Source organism: Thalassophryne amazonica, chromosome 9 (assembly GCF_902500255.1).
Source record: "Thalassophryne amazonica chromosome 9, fThaAma1.1, whole genome shotgun sequence".
Lineage (NCBI taxonomy): Eukaryota > Metazoa > Chordata > Actinopteri > Batrachoidiformes > Batrachoididae > Thalassophryne > Thalassophryne amazonica.
This window is the reverse complement of record NC_047111.1, coordinates 117,411,324-117,434,078: the sequence shown is the minus strand read 5'-3', so window position 1 is coordinate 117,434,078 and position 22,755 is coordinate 117,411,324. Positions and strand designations below refer to the sequence as shown.

At 44.9% G+C, this 22,755-nt stretch overlaps 1 protein-coding gene across 1 annotated transcript in view; it reads right to left on the bottom strand.

Annotated features, from left to right (window-relative positions):
* The window catches only part of umodl1 (uromodulin-like 1), a 48,933-nt gene that overhangs the window by 6,406 nt on the left and 19,772 nt on the right, over window positions 1-22,755 (bottom strand). The window contains exons 11-17 of the mRNA XM_034179121.1: window positions 21,596-21,733; window positions 20,245-21,490; window positions 19,911-20,106; window positions 19,613-19,773; window positions 19,153-19,389; window positions 1,564-1,720; window positions 339-423 (exon numbers count right to left, since the gene is read on the bottom strand). Of these exons, the coding sequence (XP_034035012.1) occupies window positions 339-423; window positions 1,564-1,720; window positions 19,153-19,389; window positions 19,613-19,773; window positions 19,911-20,106; window positions 20,245-21,490; window positions 21,596-21,733 (2,220 nt within the window). The remainder of the gene's footprint in view (window positions 1-338; window positions 424-1,563; window positions 1,721-19,152; window positions 19,390-19,612; window positions 19,774-19,910; window positions 20,107-20,244; window positions 21,491-21,595; window positions 21,734-22,755) is intronic.

Below are 22,755 nucleotides of genomic sequence, written 5' to 3'. Positions count from 1 at the left end.
TAATGGTCATAATTATGAAATGGGTCAGTGGTATGTAACAAGTTAAAGAAATGCAATCTGTTAAATAATGTTGACTATGATGCTGTATATTGAAAGATTGTATTGTTAAAAGGGGCAGAAATCATAAGACTTGTTCTTCTTTCTGCTCCTTTTCATTCTGGTATTGTGGTGCTTTTGTTTTTTGCTTTTCTGTTTTTCTTTTAAATGAATGAAATAAATATATATATATAAAAAAAAAAAGTATTAGTCTTCCTGTCTTCTTTTTTCTCTGTCTGTGGCTGAGTAAACCAAATGACCCAGACTAAAGAAGGGTGTCGTTACATTGACGCCTGCCATACCTTCAGATATCCTCGACAGCGGCCCTGTAGAAGCAAGAGTTCTCCCGATTGTGGTTCTACTCTGAACTGTTCTTTGTAGACAGTCCTGAAACGAAGCAAGAACGAAGACGCTCTTATACTTTTTTGATAACTAAAAGGTGATTACACTTTAGGGTTGTTTGACGCATGGATTTGCATATTAAAGAAAATGAAGTAACATAATCACACGCTAACAATCCATTTTAGAAGCTAGCTACTTACAGTATTGATTCCCCAATGAGGAGTAGATGGGGTGATTATATTTTAGTGTTGTTTATATGGAGCTAAATCCAGGCCAAAAGTTTTGTAATCTGAAAACAAATAAAAAAAATAAAAAAATCAATTTTGAAACTGAAAATTCAGTGTTTGTTCTTGAAAATTCAGTGTTTCAAAATCTAATTTTTTCAATCTTTTTTAATTTTCAGATTACAAAACCTTTGGCCTGGATTTAGCTCCATATGTTTGAACTCTTCTACTGCATTTGTAAATAAGTCATTCATCACTTGTAAATTCTGTATGGTGTATTGCATTTTGGGTGAAATTTCAATGTGATTTGTACATGGATCTGTGAGTTAAGTCAGTAAGAAATAGTGCATATTGAACACTGAAACTTGGAGATCAGACTGATAGAGGTGAGAAACAGTAAGCCTCTTGTTTTCACATTTTTAACATGTAAAATGACCATAACATAATGACAGAACAATCAAGTTGCTTGTGAGGATTTCTTGGTAAATGACGGGTGATGATGGCCACTGGAGGCCACTGTTGCTTGTCCTATGATAAGCCTGACAATTACTGAGATTGGAGCAATTCATTTATTTATTTGTTCTACTTGAGATTAGTTGGTGATAGCAAATTTATGCATGCTATACCAACACAGATTCTGTTTTATGTGGTACTGGTGAAAGGTTTGGACACACTTTCCCATTCTTGGGAAAATGTCTCCAAACCTTGGACTGGTAGTGTACATCTATCCTAATAAATGTGTTGGCTGGCTTTAAGTCTGACATTGCATTAGAGTGCTTGATGACAGAGATTTCATATTCACAATGTTTGTATATGATGTTAAGAAAAAAAATGCAATGAAGTACATAAATATGATAATTAGACTGCCAATTTGTACCTGTAAAGTCTTGCTGGGACATTAGACAGTTCAAGCTCCTACTGTTTCCATAATGTAGTTATTTTGTACATATCGGTTACTCACAGGGATGCAGGTGGTAGATCCAGTCTCCACACAGATCTGGACGAGACAGTGCAGGTAGATCATATCCAGACCGACAAAGGAGAATATCTGCACAGAGACACGAGATACGCTGGAGTTTCCATTGGTCAGCACATGGGTGTACGGGTTCAAGGAGCAGCTGCAAAACAGACACAATCAGTTTGTGTGTTTACATGCAGCATCTGAAATGACATTTTAAACTGAGCTCACAGTTTACAAACATTTATTATTATTTTATTTTCATGATTATTATAATAATACCCTGAATTGGAGTAAGCGGGTATAGAACATGGATGGATTATTGTTATTATTATTACTGATTAAAGCTGCACAACCTTTGGGCTTTTTAAGATTTAAGTCATAAGGAAAAAATCTGCACACTTAAGGTCTGTGCAAATAGCTTTACTGAAGCTGCGAGCTTTCGGTCTGTGAGACCTTCATCAGGCAGAGTGCATGTTACAAACGGTGCTTGGACTTAATACACTTAATTAGTGGCACCTGTAATCAGTGGTGAAGCACTCTGAATCAGTAGAGCATCATGGGAAATGCAGTGAAAGACATGAAACATACAAACAGAGAAAAAAAGGAAAAAGAACAAGTCCATGCTGTGTACACATCAGGCATCGGCCATCATAAAACAAAACACAAACAGTTCAAAATTAAATCAATACTTCAGAATTATATAAACACACTTGTCAAAATCCTCGTTTAGACCTGATCTATCTAATGTATATATCCAAAAGAGTTCTCGTTGGCATAATTTCCTGTCAGCATCACCCCCTCTATGTAGGGTTACTTGTTCTATACCCCAGAATCTAAGGGAAGAAAGAGGGTGTGACAGATCATTAAAATGACAGGCAACAGGATATTTTTCATCTTCTCTCCTAATGGAGCTCTTATGTTCACTTAATCTTTGTTTTAGAGGGCGGGTGGTTTTAGATATGGAGAGCCTCTATACAAATATATCACATGACCGGGGACTAGATCCCTTAGGTTTCTATCTTCAAGATCGTACAGAACTCCCACCAAGTCACTTTATCTTTGAGTTGGCCTCCATGGTACTGAAGTTAAACTACTTCTCATTTATAGGGGAATTCTATTTACAACTGAAAGGGACCTCTATGGGCTCTACTTTTGCTCCGGATTACACCAACCTATATGTGGGGTTTTTTTTTGAACAGAAGTTTGTTTTTAACCCAGATATAAACCGTTTTAGTCAGAAAAATCCTTAAATGGTATTGTTTCCTGGATGATGTTTTCTGTTTGTTTCAAGGAACAAGTGAAGAACTATTTGCATTTGGTACATATCTGAATAGTTGTAACTCTGATTTAAAATTTACTTTAGAATATGATCAATCACGTGTATCTTTCTTAGATATGTGGATTATACTAGGTAATGGGAGTCTGACTACCACCTTATACAAGAAAGAAAGTGACCGTAATACTCTTCTCTTAGCCACCAGCGCCCACCCTAGAGCTTTAAAGAATGGCCTACCTAAAAGCCAATTTTATAGATTAAGAAGACTCTGCCACTCTGACAATGACTTCATTGTGAAGGCAGTAGAAATGAAACAGCGGTTTTTAAAACGGGGCTATACAGCTCAGTGTGTCGATACGGCATATCAGAAAGTTCAGAGTAAAAGTGTAAAAAAAGAAAAACATTTTTCAGTCTCTGTTATTACCACCTCCACTCCCCAGGCCCACATTATCAAAAAAACAAAACAAAACTATTAAGAAACACTGGCATATTCTAACCACAGATCCAGCCCTGTCTGAACTTTTTCAGGACCCTCCTCTCTTTGTTCACAAAAGAGGACCAAACCTTCGTAATAAATTGATTAGAGCTAACATCGTACCCCCTCCAAAACAAACACTGTTAGCTCCTATCAAAGAAGGGAATTATCCCTGTGGAAATTGTGCTCATTGTCATAATTCAGTGAAAACAAATACCTTTAAGCACCCTAGAACCGGTAAACGTTTTGGAATCAGGGGAATAATCACATGTAATACGAAAAATGTTATCTATATGTTAACATGTCCATGTGATAAAATTTACATTGGTAAAACCACCCGCCCTCTGAAACAAAGAATAAGTGAACATAAGAGCTCCATTAGGAGAAAAGATGAAAAATATCCTGTTGCCTGTCATTTTAATGATCTGTCACACCCTCTTTCTTCCCTTAGATTCCAGGGTATAGAACAAGTAACCCTACATAGAGGGGGTGACGCTGACAGGAAGTTGTTGTGAAAAGTGTGATGACACGGACCCACAACAGGGGGCGTAAATGAACAGTCAATGGGAATGCAAAAATAACAATTTAATGTTGTGAAAAGTGCACAACGAATACAGATACAATCTATACTAATAGTCAATCTCAAGTTGGTGTCATGTGGGCAGGCTCAAGGATAGGAGACGCCCGTCCAGAGAGGAGTCGGAACCCACACGATTTCCACCGCCAACAGATCTGGAAGACCTCGGAGCCGCCAAGTCCTGAGTCCGCAGGTGGCCGCCATCTCCAGCTGTCAGATCGGGTACTGCTGGCAGGAAACAGAAACAGTTAATAGTGAGTGTGAGTGAACACACCCAGCAAACAGTCAGCAAATGAATCCTTTTCGGGAGGACAAGAACACCTCCACCTCCTGCTTTCACAAGTCCTGTGAGTTACCGTGCAGACCCAATATACACTTGTCGAGTGCTGGAGTGCAGAGCGGAAATTCCAACTCCAACCAACTCCCTCAGACTCGGATACAAGTGGATAAGCTGCAAACTCAAAAGTCACTAATTATCAGCTACCAGCTCAGATGCAAGGAACGTCACAACAAAGCTTAGCTGAGAAGAGTGCAAAGACGGCTGAGAGTCTACCTGTACGGGTCGACGATTTCTCGGCATGGGTGTGGTGTCTTCTCCAGGCTTTTATGGGTGCGGCATGATGAGTGGATGAGTGACAGCTGTCAACCCAGGTTCCAGACGCTCCAGGCGGCGACTGCGCCCTCTGGTGCCTGAAGCCCGCCTTCAGGCAGGGCGCCCTCTGGTGTTGGGCCAGCAGTACCTCCTCTTCAGGCGGCCCACACAACAGAAATTATGCCAACGAGAACTCTTTTGGATATATACATTAGATAGATCAGGTCTAAACGAGGATTTTGACATGAGTGTGTTTATATAATTCTGAAGTATTGATTTAATTTTGAACTGTTTGTGTTTGTTTTATGATGGCCGATGCCTGATGTGTACACAGCATGGACTTGTTCTTTTTCCTTTTTTTCCTCTGTATGTTTCATGTCTTTCACTGCATTTCCCATGATGCTCTACTGACTCAGAGTGCTTCACCACTGATTACAGGTGCCACTAATTAAGTGTATTAAGTCCAAGCACCTGTTGGGAAGTGTCGTGACACGGACCCACAACAGGGGGCGTTAATGAATGGACAATGGAATAGCCAAAAAGTAACAATTTAATGTTGTGAGGCGCACAACGAAGTACAGACAATACAAATATTGCAGAATGTCAATTATACACCAGGTGACGTGTGGCAGGCTCGAAGATAGAAGACGTCTGGTGCGAGAAGAGCCGGATCCCACACAGCTTCCACCACCAATGGATCTGAAGAACACCGGAGCCGCCAAGCCCTGCGCCCCAGATGGCCACTGTCTTCAGCAGTCAGACCCGGTACTGCTGGCAGAGAACAGAAACAGATTTTGATGAGTGTGAGTTTGCACACTCAGTAATCCCACAGTCTGTGTTCAATTAGGAGGGAGAACCTCCACCTCCGATAATCAATCAATCAATCAATCAATCAATCAATTTTTTTATATAGCACCAAATCACAACAAACAGTTGCCCCAAGGCGCTTTATATTGTAAGGCAAGGCCATACAATAATTATGTAAAACCCCAACGGTCAAAACGACCCCCCTGTGAGCAAGCACTTGGCTACAGTGGGAAGGAAAAAACTCCCTTTTAACAGGAAGAAACCTCCAGCAGAACCAGGCTCAGGGAGGGCAGTCTTCTGCTGGGACTGGTTGGGGCTGAGGGGAGAGAACCAGGAAAAAGACATGCTGTGGAGGGGAGCAGAGATCGATCACTAATGATTAAATGCAGAGTGGTGCATACAGAGCAAAAAGAGAAAGAAACAGTGCATCATGGGAACCCCCCAGCAGTCTACGTCTATAGCAGCATAACTAAGGGATGGTTCAGGGTCCCTAATCCAGCCCTAACTATAAGCTTAGCAAAAAGTAAAGTTTTAAGCCTAATCTTAAAAGTAGAGAGGGTGTCTGTCTCCCTGATCTGAATTGGGAGCTGGTTCCACAGGAGAGGAGCCTGAAAGCTGAAGGCTCTGCCTCCATTCTACTCTTACAAACCCTAGGAACTACAAGTAAGCCTGCAGTCTGAGAGCGAAGCGCTCTATTGGGGTGATATGGTACTACGAGGTCCCTAAGATAAGATGGGACATGATTATTCAAAACCTTATAAGTAAGAAGAAGAATTTTAAATTCTATTCTAGAATTAACAGGAAGCCAATGAAGAGAGACCAATATGGGTGAGATATGCTCTCTCCTTCTAGTCCCCGTCAGTACTCTAGCTGCAGCATTTTGAATTAACTGAAGGCTTTTTAGGGAACTTTTAGGACAACCTGATAATAATGAATTACAATAGTCCAGCCTAGAGGAAATAAATGCATGAATTAGTTTTTCAGCATCACTCTGAGACAAGACCTTTCTGATTTTAGAGATATTGCGTAAATGCAAAAAGCAGTCCTACATATTTGTTTAATATGCGCTTTGAATGACATATCCTGATCAAAAATGACTCCAAGATTTCTCACAGTATTACTAGAGGTCAGGGTAATGCCATCCACAGTAAGGATCTGTTAGACACCATGTTTCTAAGATTTGTGGGGCCAAGTACAATAACTTCAGTTTTATCTGAGTTTAAAAGCAGGAAATTAGAGGTCATCCATGTCTTTATGTCTGTAAGACAATCCTGCAGTTTAGCTAATTGGTGTGTGTCCTCTGGCTTCATGGATAGATAAAGCTGGGTATCATCTGCGTAACAATGAAAATTTAAGCATACCGTCTAATAATACTGCCTAAGGGAAGCATGTATAAAGTGAATAAAATTGGTCCTAGCACAGAACCTTGTGGAACTCCATATTAACTTTAGTCTGTGAAGAAGATTCCCCATTTACATGAACAAATTGTAATCTATTAGACAAATATGATTCAAACCACCGCAGCGCAGTGCCTTTAATACCTATGGCATGCTCTAATCTCTGTAATAAATTTTATGGTCAACAGTATCAAAAGCAGCACTGAGGTCTAACAGAACAAGCACAGAGATGAGTCCACTGTCCGAGGCCATAAGAAGATCATTTGTAACCTTCACTAATGCTGTTTTCTGTACTATGATGAATTCTAAAACCTGACTGAAACTCTTCAAATAGACCATTCCTCTGCAGATGATCAGTTAGCTGTTTACAACTACCCTTTCAAGAATTTTTGAGAGAAAGGAAGGTTGGAGATTGGCCTATAATTAGCTAAGATAGCTGGGTCAAGTGATGGCTTTTTAAGTAATGGTTTAATTACTGCCACCTTAAAAGCCTGTGGTACATAGCCAACTAACAAAGATAGATTGATCATATTTAAGATCGAAGCATTAAATAATGGTAGGGCTTCCTTGAGCAGCCTGGTAGGAATGGGGTCTAATAAACATGTTGATGGTTTGGATGAAGTAACTAATGAAAATACTCAGACAGAACAATCAGAGAGAAAGAGTCTAACCAAATAACCGGCATCACTGAAAGCAGCCAAAGATAACGATACGTCTTTGGGATGGTTATGAGTAATTTTTTCTCTAATAGTTAAAATTTTGTTAGCAAGAAAGTCATGAGTCATTACTAGTTAAAGTTAATGGAATACTCAGCTCAATAGAGCTCTGACTCTTTGTCAGCCTGGCTACAGTGCTGAAAAGAAACCTGGGGTTGTTCTTATTTTCTTCAATTAGTGATGAGTAGAAAGATGTCCTAGCTTTACGGAGGGCTTTTTTATAGAGCAACAGACTCTTTTTCCAGGCTAAGTGAAGATCTTCTAAATTAGTGAGACACCATTTCCTCTCCAACTTACGGGTTATCTGCTTTAAGCTACGAGTTTGTGAGTTATACCACGGAGTCAGACACTTCTGATTTAAAGCTCTCTTTTTCAGAGGAGCTACAGCATCCAAAGTTGTCTTCAATGAGGATGTAAAACTATTGACGAGATACTCTATCTCCCTTACAGAGTTTAGGTAGCTACTCTGCACTGTGTTGGTATATGGCATTAGAGAACATAAAGAAGGAATCATATCCTTAAACCTAGTTACAGCGCTTTCTGAAAGACTTCTAGTGTAATGAAACTTATTCCCCACTGCTGGGTAGTCCATCAGAGTAAATGTAAATGTTATTAAGAAATGATCAGACAGAAGGGAGTTTTCAGGGAATACTGTTAAGTCTTCTATTTCCATACCATAAGTCAGAACAAGATCTAAGATATGATTAAAGTGGTGGGTGGACTCATTTACTTTTTGAGCAAAGCCAATAGAGTCTAATAATAGATTAAATGCAGTGTTGAGGCTGTAATTCTCAGCATCTGTGTGGATGTTAAAATCGCCCACTATAATTATCTTATCTGAGCTAAGCACTAAGTCAGACAAAAGGTCTGAAAATTCACAGAGAACTCACAGTAACGACCAGGTGGACGATAGATAATAACAAATAAAACTGGTTTTTGGGACTTCCAATTTGGATGGACAAGACTAAGAGACAAGCTTTCAAATGAATTAAAAGCTCTGTCTGGGTTTTTGATTAATTAATAAGCTGGAATGGAAGATTGCTGCTAATCCTCCGCCCCGGCCCGTGCTACGAGCATTCTGACAGTTAGTGTGACTCGGGGGTGTTGACTCATTAAACTAACATATTCATCCTGCTGTAACCAGGTTTCTGTTAGGCAGAATAAATCAATATGTTGATCAATTATTATATCATTTACTAACAGGGACTTAGAAGAGAGAGACCTAATGTTTAATAGACCACAGTTAACTGTTTAGTCTGTGGTGCAGTTGAAGGTGCTATATTATTTTTTCTTTTTGAATTTTTATGCTTAAATAGATTTTTGATGGTTATTGGTGGTCTGGGAGCAGGCACCGTCTCTACGGGGATGGGGTAAGGAGGGATGGCAGGGGGAGAGAAGCTGCAGAGAGGTGTGTAGACTACAACTCTGCTTCCTGGTCCAACCCTGGATAGTCACGGTTTGAGGATTTAAGAAAGTGGCCAGATTTCTAGAAATGAGAGCTGCTCCATCCAAAGTGGAATGGATGCCCGTCTCGCCTAACAAGACCAGGTTTCCCCAGAAGCTCGGGATCTGCCAGAGGGAAACTAACGGCGCTAAGCTACCTATCGGTCCGCACCGAATATAGGGGCCTTGGCTAGCTGTAGAATTTCCACGGTGCGGAGCCGAGTCTCCAATTCGCCCAGCCCTGGCCTCCAAAGCTACGATAAGCTACACTTATTACAAGTACCGTTACTGCTAAGAGTGCCGAGGATAACTAAACATTTCACACCCAGAGCAGAAAGTGCGGGAAGACAGGAGAAGCCGCCATGCTAAATCGCTAAGAGCTAGTAGCTACGCTAAGCTAGCGGATTCCTAAAAAGACACGCAAAGTGAATAATGTGTAAATAATTTAGAGGTGATTCAGCAGAAGGGAGTGCTTTAGTTAAGGCACGTAAGATTACACTGGGAAACAAATCGTAATCTAGATAACTAGATCAATCTAACGGCGCAGATTAAACAGCTAACAGATACAGAAAAACCACCGCTGTGCTCCGGAACAGGAAGTTGATACAATACCGCATGAGAGCCAACCACCAGTAGAGGCAAGCAAGAACACACTCGGACAGCTCCTGAGACAACCACTTATCTGGGTGGGGTGGGAGGCGAAGCCGTCACAGTCCACACCAAACGCCAACACAGCAGACAAGGACTCCGTCACAGGAAAACGGCTGCAAAAGAGATCAGACTTTTGTTCGGTTTTTAGATTCAGCAGAGAGGTTACCTGTATGGTAGCTGATTTCTCGGCGGGGAGGTGGAGTTGCAGTCCGGCTTTTATGGAGGTTGACGTAGATGAGTGACAGCTGGTGGTGATGATCTGACAGCTGTCACTCCACTGGTTCCGGCGCCCTCTCGTGCTTGAAGCCCGCACTCCAAGCAGGGCGCCATCTGGTGGTGGTGGGCCAGCAGTACCTCCTCTTCAGCGGCCCACACAATAGGACCCCCCCCTCAACGGGCGCCTCCTGGCGCCCGACCAGGTTTGTCCGGGTGCGGGGCGTAGAAGTCGGCCAGGAGGGCCGGGTCCAGGATGAAGTTCCTTTTCACCCAGGAGCGTTCCTCTGGGCCATACCCCTCCCAGTCCACCAGATACTGGAACCCCCGACCCTTGCAACGGACGTCCAGGAGCTGACGCACGGTCCATGCCGGCTCCCCGTCGATGATCCGGGCAGGAGGCGGTGCAGGTCCAGGGGTGCAGAGTGGTGAGGTGTGGTAAGGCTTGATTCGTGACACGTGAAAGACAGGATGGATCCGCAGTGAAGCTGGTAGCCGTAGCTTCACTGCGGCCGGGCTGAGGACCTTGGTGATGGGAAACGGTCCGATATACCTGTCCTTGAGTTTCTGAGAGTCTACCTGAAGTGGGATGTCCTTTGTTGACAACCACACCTCCTGCCCGGGCTGGTATGCAGGGGCCGGGAATGCCGGCGGTCTGCATGGGCCCTTGGCCCTCGTCCGGGCCTTCAACAGGGCAGAACGGGCGTCCCGCCACACCCTGTGGCAACCTCCTGAGGTGGGCCTGGACCGAGGGCACACCGACCTCATCCCTCCACAAGTGGAACAATGGGGGCTGGAACCCCAAATACACCTCAAACGGGGAGAGGCTGGTGGCTGACGACACTTGGCTGTTGTGGTCGTACTCGATCCAGCCAGATTGGGTGCTCCAGGCCGTCGGGTGCGCGGAGGTAACGCAACAGAGGGCCTGCTCCAGCTCCTGTTGGCCCGCTCTGCCTGTCTGTTTGTCTGAGGGTGATACCCGGGACGAGAGACTCACGATGGCCCCCAGTTCCCTGCGAAACTCCTCCAGACATGAGAGGAGAACTGAGGGCCACGGTCTGAGACGATGTCCCTGGTATCCCATGCAGACTCCACGACTTGGTGGACCAGGAGGTCTGCTGTCTCCTGGGCTGTAGGGAGCTTCGGAGGGCCACGAAGTGGGCCGCCTTGGAGAACCGGTCCCTATCGTGAGAATGGTGGTGTTGCCCTGGACGGCGGGAGGCCCTTGACAAAGTCCAGGCCGATGTGGGACCCAGGGGCGGTGAGGCACCGGTAGGGGCTGGAGGAGTCCTGAGGTCCTCTTGTGGTCAGCCTTGCCCCTGGCACAGGCGGTACAGGCCTGGACATAGTCCCTGACGTCGGCCTCCGTAGACGCCCACCAGAAGCGCTGCTGGACTACCGCCATGGTCCTGCGCACCCAGGGATGACAGGAGAGCTTGGAACCATGGCAGAAGTCCAAAACGGCAGCTCTGGCTTCCGGTGGGACGTACAGTTGGTTCTTCGGGGCCGGTCCCCGGGTCCGGGTTCCATGTCAGTGCCTCGGATGGTTCTTCTCCACGTCCCAGGTGAGGGCGGCCACGACAGTGGACTCAGGGATGATGGTCTCTGTGGGGTCTGACAACTCGGCCTTGGCCTCCTCTCATGCACCCGGGACAGGGGCAATCCGATCGTTGGTTTCTTGGTCCCGGGGCAATTGTTCTGGAAGTCAAAGCGCCCGAAGGAACAGTGACCAGCGGGCTTTGCCTGGGGTTCCACCGCTGGCGGTCCGGATGACTCCAGGTTCCGATGGTCTGTGAAAACCGTGAAGGGGCAAAACCGTCGCTTCCCATCCAACAGGTGTCTCCACTCTTCAAGAGCCTCCTTCACCGCCAGGAGTTCCCGATTGCCGACGTCATAATTCCTGCTCAGCCGGGTCAACCTGCGGGAAAAAATAGGCACAAAGGTGGAGGGACCTTATCGGAACTCACCGCTCTGTGACAGCACGGCTCCTATCCCTGAGTCAGAGGCATCCACTTCCACTGCGAACTGGCAGTAGGGATCGGGCTGCACCAGAACTGTGCAGACGAGAACTGGCGCTTCAACTCCCTAAACGCGGCCTCGCACCGAGCCGACCAGGTGAAGGGGACCTTAGTGGAGGTCAGGGCTGCAGGGGGCTAACTACCTGACTGTAGCCCTTAATGAACCTCCTGTAGAAGTTCGCAAAGCCGAGGACTGTTGCAGCTTCCTACGGCTTCTTGGGTGGGGCCACTCTCTCACCGCCGCAGACCTTGGCCGGTTCAGGGGCGACGGAGTTGGAGGAGATGATGACCCCAGGAAGGACAAAGAAGTGCGGTGGAACTCGCACTGTCTCGCCCTTCACAAACAGCCGGTTTCTCCAACAACCGCTGTAGGACCTGACGTACATGCTGGCATGAGTCTCAGGGTCCGGAGAAAAGATGAGTATGTTGTCTAGATATACGAAGACAAACTGATGCAGGAAGTCCCGCAAGACATCATTAACCAATGCTTGGAACGTCGCGGGGGCGTTTGTGAGGCCGAACGGCATGACCAGGTACTCAAAGTGACCCTAAGGGGGTGTTAAATGCCGTCTTCCACTCGTCTCCCTTCCGGATCCGAACCAGGTAGGTACACATTCCTAAGATCGGTTTAGTGAATATTTGGGCTCCATGCAGGGGCGTGAACACCGAATCCACAGAGGTAAAGGGTATCGATTGCGAACCGTGATCTCGTTCAGCCCTCTGTAGTCAATGCATGGACGGAGTCCGCCGTCCTTCTTACCCACAAAAAAGAAACCCGCGCCCATCAGGGAGGTGGAGTTCCGGATCAACCCGGCAGCTAAGGAGTCCCGGATGTAGGTCTCCATTGATCCGCGTTCCGGACGTGAGAGGTTGTACAGCCTGCTGGACGGATACTCAGCGCCCGGGATCAAATCGATGGCGCAATCGTACAGTCGGTGCGGGGGAAGGGCGAGTGCCAGATCTTTGCTGAAGACGTCAGCAAGATCGTGGTACTCCTCCGGTACCGCCGTCAGATTGGGGGGGACTTTGACCTCCTCTTTAGCTGTCTCACCGGGTGGAACCGAGGATCCTAAACACTCCCGGTGGCAGGTTTCGCTCCACTGCATCACAACCCCAGACGGCCAGTCAATCCGGGGATTGTGTCTTAACACCCATGGAAAACCCAAAATCACTCGGGAGGTAGAAGGTGTTACATAAAACACAATCTCCTCCCTGTGATTCCCAGACACCACCAATGTCACGGGCTGTGTCTGGTGTGTGATTAATGGAAGAAGGGTGCCATCTAGTGCCCGTACCTTCAAAGGAGAAGGCAGGGCCACCAGAGGGAGCCCTACTTCCTTTGCCCATCTGCTGTCCAGCAGATTCCCTTCCAACCCCGTGTCTACGAGTGCTGGGGCGTGAAGGGTTAAATCCTCACTAAGGACTGTGACTGGGATTCGTGCGGATCTACGGGGTTTCCCCGTGTGCGTGTTATGGCCCACCCTTAGCCCAGTTTCTAAGGACGGGCGTTGTAGTTTGACCATTTGGGGCAGTTCCTCTGTATATGATCACTAGAGCCACAGAAAAAACACTCCCCGCGGGCCAGCCTCCTTTGTCTATCATTTGATTTCATTTTGGCCCTGCTCGTGTCCATAGCTTCGTCAGCAGGCGGAGCTGTTGCCACATGGGGCCCTCTGGCTGTGGAGCGTGGGGACGACGGCACCCTTTCGGACCCGGAAGGAAGAGGGACGGCCCATGCCCGGCCACACCCCCCGCCCTGCTCCCGACGGTGTTCCTCTAAGCGGTTGTCTAAAGGTATAACCAGGTCGACAAGCCCGTCAAAATCCCGTGGTTCCTCCTTAGCCAGCAGATGCTCCTTCAGGACCGGAGACAGTCCGTTTATGAAGGTGGCACGGAGTGCAACGGTATTCCAGCCGGACCTCGCAGCCGCGATGCGGAAGTCGACTGCATACTCGGCTGCACTCCGGCGCCCCTGTCTCATTGACAGAAGCACGCTCGAAGCGGTCTCGCTTCTGTTGGGATGATCAAAAACCTGTTTGAACTCCCTTACAAACCCAGTGTATGACATTAGGAGCCGTGAGTTCTGCTCCCAGAGCGCCGTAGCCCAGGCGCGTGCCTCTCCTCGAAGCAGATTAATAACATAAGCCAATGTGCAAAGACAAGCGAACACTGCATTAGGAAGTCCGCGCACGTCTCGACACAACCTCCGTACGGCTCCGGAGGGCTTATGTATGCTTCAGGGGACGGAGGGGGGGGGTCGGTGAACGACCAGTGGAACATCTGTGTCTGACAAGGGACCAGCAGGAGGAGGTGCTGCAGCAGTGCTTTGATCGCGCGCCTCCACCCTGGTGGCGAGAGCCTCCATCCTCCGATTGAGGATAACGTTCTGCTCGGTTACTAAATCCAACCGAGCAGTGAAAGCGGTTAGAATTTGCTGCAGCTCACCTAACACGCCTCCTGCTGGCACCTGTGCACCTCGCTCTTCCATTGGCTGTTCAAGCTCGGGTTGACGCCCCTCGGGATCCATGACGCTGGCCGAGAAATCCTGTTGGGAAGTGTCGTGACACGGACCCACAACAGGGGGCATTAATGAATGGACAATGGAATAGCCAAAAAGTAACAATTTAATGTTGTGAAGCGCACAACGAAGTACAGACAATACAAATATTGCAGAATGTCAATTATACACCAGGTGACCTGTGGCAGGCTCGAAGACAGAAGACGTCTGGTGCGAGAAGAGCCGGATCCCACACAGCTTCCACCACCAACGGATCTGAAGAACACCGGAGCCGCCTAAGCCCTGCGCCCCAGATGGCCACTGTCTTCAGCAGTCAGACTGCTGGCAGAGAACAGAGACAGTACTGATGAGTGTGAGTTCGCACACTCAGTAATCCCACAGTCTGTATTCAATTAGGAGGGAGCTGTCACTCCACTGGTACCCTCTCGTGCTTGAAGCCCGCACTCCAAGCAGGGTGCCATCTGGTGGTGGTGGGCCAGCAGTACCTCCTCTTCAGCGGCCCACACAACAGCACCGTTTGTAACATGCACTCTGCCTGATGAAGGTCTCACAGACCGAAAGCTTCCAGCTTCAGTAAAGCTATTTTGCACAGACCTGAAGTGTGCAGATTTTTTTCCTTTTTTTCCTTTTTACTTAGAAGTCTCTACTAAATCCTGCACCTTTTCAACAGATGAGCAGTGACCCTTCACTACTAAGATTTAAGTCATAAAATAATTTTTTGGTACGACTATAATTTTATACTTGACCATTTAAATAAGGGATTGATAATATAATACTGACAACATAATTAAAATTTAGGCGGTACAGTGGCTTAGTGGTTAGCACTGATGCCTCACATGTTCTCCCCGTGTTTGTGTGGGTTCCTTCCAGCTTCTTCCCACAACCAAAGATACGCAGGTTAGGTGAACTGGATTCAGGTTAAAGTGACTGAAAGTGCAAGAAAACTCCTCACTTGGGGGGGTAACAGGAAGACAGAAGACAGGAAGGAGAGGCGACCCCAAGCGCAAACAAATGAGCAGCCAGAGGGACTGAATGTCAGACACTCTGAGTCCACAGCCCGGACTCGTGTTTCATTTCCGCATCCTGCTTATATTGTATATTTGTTGTTCATATCAGATATCTGTTGTTTATATTGTATATTTGTTCTGTTGTGTGTTTAAAATTCTGTTTAACTTCATTTAGTTTAACTTCTTTCCTCTCCCACTTGCTATTTTGCACTGAGCACATGGAACTAATGCTAACTAATTTCCCCCTGGGATTAATGAAGTATTCTGATGTCAATGACCGTTGACCCTGACATTGCCTTTAAGGAATACATTTTGACAAAGATCATGGGATCTGATTTTCAACCTAATTTGGACCAAATATGGCACACACTTAGCCACATTTGAGATTGTGCTATTCCCTTATGATCAGATATTATCATAGGACAACAAGCTGGTGACACAAGGTCCATTTCCCTGATCTGGCTGACCTTGGCAGAATTTCCCTGGGATGATCAACCAGAGGACAGTCATCTGGGTGAAGATCAAGGTCATTGAAGCCAAATGTCAGATTGTAGTAGCCCCTACTGTCTTTGTGGCTAATGGTACTATTACCTACAACCCCAATTCCACTGAAGTTGGGACGTTGTGTAAAATGTAAATAAAAACAGAATACAGTGATTTGCAAATCCTCTTTAACCTATATTCAGTTGAATACACCACAAAGACAAGATATTTAATGTTCAAACTGATAAACTTTGTTGTTTTGTGCAAATATTTGCTCATTTTGAAACGGATGCCTGTAACACATTTCAAAAAAGTTGGGACGGAGCAACAAAAGACTGGGAAAGTTGATGAATGCTCAAAGAACACCTAAATGGAAACATGTGAGTGTCATGATTGGGTATAAAAGGAGCATCCCCAAAAGGCTCAGCCTTTCACAAGCAAAGATGGGGTGAGGATCACCACTTTGTGAACAACTGTGTGGAAAATAGTCCAACAGTTTAAGAACAATGGTTCTCAACGGTCAACTGGAAGGAATTTATGGATTCCATCATCTACAGTCCATAATATAATCAGAAGATTCAGAGAATCTAGAGAACTTTCTACATGTAAGCGGCAAGGCTGAAAACCAACACTGAATGCCCGTGACCTTTGATCCCTGAAAGGTTTTAATTAGTGTAAAGGATCTTATCACGTGGGCTCAGGAACACTTCAGAAAACCATTGTCAGTTAACACAGTTCGTCACTACATCTACAAGTGCAAGTTAAACTCTACCGTGCAAAGTGAAAGTCATACATCAACAACATCCAGAAACGCCGTCACCATCTCTGGGCCCGAGCTCATTTGAAATGGACAGACGTAAAGTGGAAAAGTGTGCTGTGATCTGATGAGTCCACATTTCAGATTGTTTTTGGAAATCATGGACGTTGTGTCCTCTGGACAAAAGAAGAAAAAGACCATCCAGATTGTTACCAGAGCAAAGTTCAAAAACTAGCATCTGTGATGGTATGGGGGTGTGTTAGTGCCCATGGCATGGACAACTTACACATCTGTGATGGCACCATCAATGCTGAAAGGTACATCCAGGTTTTGGAGCAACACATGCTGCCATCCAAGCAACGTCCCTGCTTATTTCAGCAAGACAATGCCAAGCCACATTCTGCACGTGTTACAACGGCGTGGCTTCATAGTAAAAGAGTGGGGGTACTAGACTGGCCTGCCTGCAGTCCAGACCTGTCGCCCATTGAAAATGTGTGGCGCATTATGAAGCGCAAAATATGACAACGGAGACCCCGGACTGTTGAACAACTGAAGTCGTACATCAAGCAAGAATGCACTGAATAAGAGAATGTTTGAACCAACTTAAAAAAAAGTGTTCCAATTTGTAAAAAAAAACCCTGAATGAATTAAGTTGTTTGAACTTAAGTTTGTAAGTTAGAGTTGATTTAACTTTCAAACTTAAGTTCAAACAACTTAATTCATTCAGGTTTTTACAAATTGGAACAGTTTTTTAAGTTGGTTCAAACATTCTCTTTTTCAGTGTGGGAAAGAATTCCACCTACAAAGCTTCAACAATTAGTGTCCTGAGTTCCCAAACACTTATTGAGTGTTGTTAGAAGGAAAGGTGATGTAACACAGTGGGAAACATACCACTGTATCAGCTTTTTAGAAACGTGTTGTAGGCATCCATTTCAAAATGAGCAAGTATTTGCACAAAAACAATAAAGTTTATCAGTTTGAACATTAAATATCTTGTCTTTGTGGTGTATTCAATTGAATATAGGTTGAAGAGGATTTGCAAATCATTGTAGTCTGTTTTTATTTACATTTTACACAACGTTCCTGTTGTGTGGCTGGGGGGCCTGGCTGCCTTTTTGTTTCTGTCTTTTGTTTTTCCTTCCAGGTGGCTTGCATTTGGGACTGAGTGGCTGTGTTGCTGAGGTTATCAGGACCTCACCCTGATCACCTGCGGCTCGTCAGGACTCACAGCTGAGGTGCATCTATATGGATTGGAACATGGTGGCATTTAAGACTGGAGTATACAGTGTGTATTTGCCAGAGACTCGACCTTGTGACCAGACGGGTGAGATCGTCATCTCGGGAGCCATCTCATCATCAGTGGATGCAGAGAACGTCCAGGGTTTGATGCACGGTCTGTGAAAGAGGAGGGGGTGAGGTCTCACGCTCGTCAGCACACTTCCTGAGGTACGTTAGATTTTGTGACTAACATTTATACAGTCAGTAAATGTGGTGTCCCTCACACCTTTTTATATTGAGCTGTATGTTAGTCATGTATCAGCTTCCACTGCAGTGGAGTTTTGTGAACTGGATGTTCCATGCCTGCAGGTTGGGAAGCTGATTAGTAATCAAGCCAGGAAGTGTTTGCTGTTTGTACACCTTTAAGTGTTCTCTCTGTGTGTAGAGTGTGGACTCACATAATGGTTCCTTCTTTCACAGACTCGGTTTGTTGCGGCCACCTGGGGGGTGTCGGCGGGGTCCTTGGGTCCGAACAGCTTCTGGCTCCGGACCGTTAGCGCTGCTGGGAGCGCACCACGCCAGACCGCACTTTCTTTTGTTATTTTTTGTATCACTGTTATGTATTAAATTCAGTTAGCCTTTGTACCGTGCTCTGCTTATTTCATACTGGGTCCTTCAAACGCTGGTCGGTTCTCCGAGCTGCGTCCGACACATAACAGTTCCAACTTCACTGGAATTGGGGTTGTAGTTTTCTCTAATGTAGTATAGCAGGAATTTAATAGGGATGGGACAACTAGTCGTAATTGTCGAGTACAACTAGCTAACATCCAACTAGTTGACTTATTTTTTATTAGTCGACTAGTCAAAAGCCATTTATTCAGTTCATGTAACCCTTTATAGAATAGACCTGCTGGAGCTGCCACCGTGTGTGAACCTTGGCAGGGGAAAGAGTCAACTCAAACAGGTCGTCTTTGCCTAGTAAATGAATCCAGTTATTGTCTTCATGCTAATGCTGTTTTTAGAATTTGTGGTTTTGTGCTTGTAAAGAGGTTAGGTGAATTGGAAACTTTAGAACTGCCCAGGTCTCCCTTGCAAAAAAGGTTTTGAGCTTAATGGGACAAACCTGGTTAAATAAATGTTAAATTAAAATAAAATTGTTAAAATAAATGAGTTTCACATGAAGATTCAAAACTGGCTTAATTCATCAATGTCAAATTTAGTTGCCGACTAGTCGATGACTAATGGCACCCAACTATTCAACTAATGATTTTCATTAGTTGTCCCAACCCCAGACTTTAAAGCACAATAGAGTACAAAACAAATACTTCAATACTGTGCATAAGTACATTACTTGGCACATTTTATTCACAGATAAAATGTGGCAGAAACCCCGACAGGGAGGCCTTCAGTAGACCAAACAGTGGTGTGGGCAGAGGCAGACCTGTTGTCCAGGAAGGTGTAGCTCTTGCTATCTGCAGGGTTTGGGGTGGGCGTGGCCCAGCACTTGTTCATGATGACTTTAATCTGCTCTGTTGAGGTGTTCAGGCTGATTTGCACCACCACAGCCTCGTCAGAGGACAAACTGTAGTTGTGAGGCAGAGGCACGGTGCCATTCATCAACTGCACAATCACCTGGAATGACCCCGAGGCCATGATTGTATCTTTGATCAGGTCGTATCTGGACACAGAAACACATGAAGTCATGTCATCAAACCAGAACCTCAGGTGATCAGGTTTCATATAAATACATGGCCTGTAGACCATGATGGTACACATTCTTTTTAGAGTTGCTCCAGTTTAAGATGAATAGAGACAATTTAAAAGAAGTTTATGTGTGTACCTGTTAGTAGAATAAAACCATGACAACATGTTGTGTGATCATGAAATCGTGTGACATTTACCCCATGGAGCCAAAGTCAGTAGAGATGAGTGTTTTCTTGCTGTAGGCACATATGATGGGCATTTGCAGGCGCACTTTAGGAACTATCATTGTTCCATTGGCAGACATGTAGGGATCCATGTTGTTGAGTAGGATCACAGATACTGTGTAGTAGGTTTCATTCTAGAAATACCAGATATCAGACAAAGTTTTTACTCACTTTGAGGATAACTGTGTTTATAGCATTAATTTTCAAAGGTACAATAAGTATTTTCCAAAAAGACTCAGCTGAAGATGGTAGTCGTCCAGTCTCAACTTACTTTAACAAGTATAGTGTTACACTCATCCCATGCCACAGTCAACTGCACATGAGTGTCATTGCCCCCGTTGACACCACATTCCTTCAGACCCAAGTGTAGGTCAGTTTCCCTGATCTGGCTCTTCTGTAGAAAATCTTTGCCAACTGTGACAGTGATGGCAGCAGCCCTGCACTCCACTGAGATGTCACCTTTCACACTCTCTTTGGTAGTAGTATTGGAGACTACCATTGATGTATTTGTGGTAGCAGGATTCGTAATGGCACTTGTCATGGCAGAACTGGTGGCTGTCATTAAGGTAGAACTGGTCATAGCTATAGAAGTAGTGGTTATTGACACAGAAGTGGATGTCAGTGCAGAACTGATGGGTGCTGGTGCAGGTGTGGTGCTTCTTGTGCCATTGGAAGTGACTGATGGAGCAGAAGTGGCTGTTGACAGTACAGGACTGGTGGTGGTCAGTGCAGATGTGGTGGTTGCCGTGCCAGCAGCTTTTCCTATGATGACAGAAGTGTTGGTTGTTGGGGCAGAGGTTGTGGTTGACATGGCATTAGTAGTCACCATTGGAGAAGAACTACTTGTTGACAAGACAGAAGTGGTGGTTGATGGGGCAGAAGTAGTGGTTGATGTGGGATTAGTAGTCATCACTGGAGAAGAACTGGTTGTTGACAGAACAGAAGCGTTGGTTGTTGGGGCAGAGGTTGTGGTTGACATGGCATTAGTAGTCACCATTGGAGAAGAACTACTTGTTGACAAGACAGAAGTGCTGATTGTTGGGGCAGAGGTTGTGGTTGACATGGCATTAGTAGTCACCATTGGAGAAGAACTACTTGTTGACAAGACAGAAGTGGTGGTTGATGGGGCAGAAGTAGTGGTTGATGTGGGATTAGTAGTCACCATTGGAGAAGAACTACTTGTTGACAAGACAGAAGTGCTGATTGTTGGGGCAGAGGTTGTGGTTGACATGGCATTAGTAGTCACCATTGGAGAAGAACTACTTGTTGACAAGACAGAAGTGCTGATTGTTGGGGCAGAGGTTGTGGTTGACATGGCATTAGTAGTCACCATTGGAGAAGAACTACTTGTTGACAAGACAGAAGTGGTGGTTGATGGGGCAGAAGTAGTGGTTGATGTGGGATTAGTGTCAGTGCCAGCTGTCATGTCAGTACTTATCATCAGGGAAGATGTGATGGTTGTCATAGTGGTACTGTTGGTTTTTGGAGTGGGGATGATGGCTGTTGTTGTTGTAGATGCTGCGGTGGTCATGGTGGTATTGGTGGATGCCAAGGCAGAAGTTGTGTTTGCCATAGGAGTAGCTGTGGTTGTGTTGTCAGAAGTTGGGGTTATATGGGATACAGTGACAGTTGGGACAGCTGTCATAGTGTGTGTGACTGTAGAACCAGTTAAAAGAGGTGTAGCAGGCAGAGATGTGACCGCAGCAGGTACCACTGTGCCGGTTGTGACTGTGGCTGTATCTAAAGTACTGACTGTTGAAGTTAGAGCAGGACCACCAGGTGAGTTTATTTCAGAGTAGGGTGCCGTGCTAACTGCAACGGGCTTTGCCTCAGATGTTGTGGTGACAACTGCTGCACAAGCACAGACACTCTGATTACAAATGATAAGCAAATCATAATGAATAAGATATGTATGTGTAAAATGAGCTGCTGCCACATTATTGCAGTGGATGTTACCTTCACAAGCTCGTCCAGGCCTTTCTGAGTTGTTTTCTATAAATCCTTCTAGGCAACTACACGTGTAGGAACCCCAGGTGTTGCTGCAGTTAGCCCACTCGGAACAATCATTTTCCCCTGTTGCACATTCATCAAAATCTTCCAAAAGCAAAACATAATATATTAATTCAGTTTGTGGTTGGAAATACAAGCAGGTGCATTAGATATAACACAACTAGGCAATCAGACAGAGCTGCAGTTTATTATGCTTTATGAATATGCTCATCAACTAAATTATTATATGCCTGTACCGGAATCCACATGAAATATAACTTCTTCTTTTTTATTCCATACACAGAAATATCTTGATCACATTGTGATGCCAAGTGGTGTTGCTTCAGGACACAAAGATGTTCTTGATGAACAAAGCTGTCACATCCTAAATCCTAAATGGTAAATTTGGTACAAATATAATTTGGTACAAGGACCAAATTTGCTAGATACTCCTTAGACATTACCCTTTTGAAAAAGCAGACTACCCACTTGATTCTTCAATAGGGAGCCAGGTAGGAGTCAATTGAAGAATTACACAGGGGTCAAATTTAAAAGATGCTCCAGTCATATTTAAAAATATACCACACTATTCATCGGCTCATAAAGATTCCAAAAAGGTATAGTTTGGACTATCTGTGACTGAATGTTTTGACGTTATGGAGTAAAAACAGCAAAAACGGTGACAAAGGTCAGTATTAGTTTATACAGGGGTCAAAAGTTAAAGTTGCTCCAATTTTGTTAAAAAGTGATGCAGATTATTGGTTGAGTTCATAGGGTTTTTAAAAGGAATAGTTTGCACCATGTGTCATGCTTAGTTATCATGTTATGGGATAACATATGTCCAGCTCAGTCTCACATTTTTTTTTTTTTTTTTTGTTCTCCTATCACAAAATGAGTCAAATTTTCGTGACGGGGTTTTGTTTAACTCACTATTACTAACCCTACTCCTACCCGCAACCCTAACCTTAACCATAACCTAACCCTACACTCAAAAAAATTACTTGTTGGACGAACTCAATTCAATTATGTGTAGGATTTCCATCTAATAAACATAAGTAGCCCCAACTCAAAAAAGTAATCCATGCAAAATAATTTAATTTTATTTAGTGGGGACTACATATATTTAT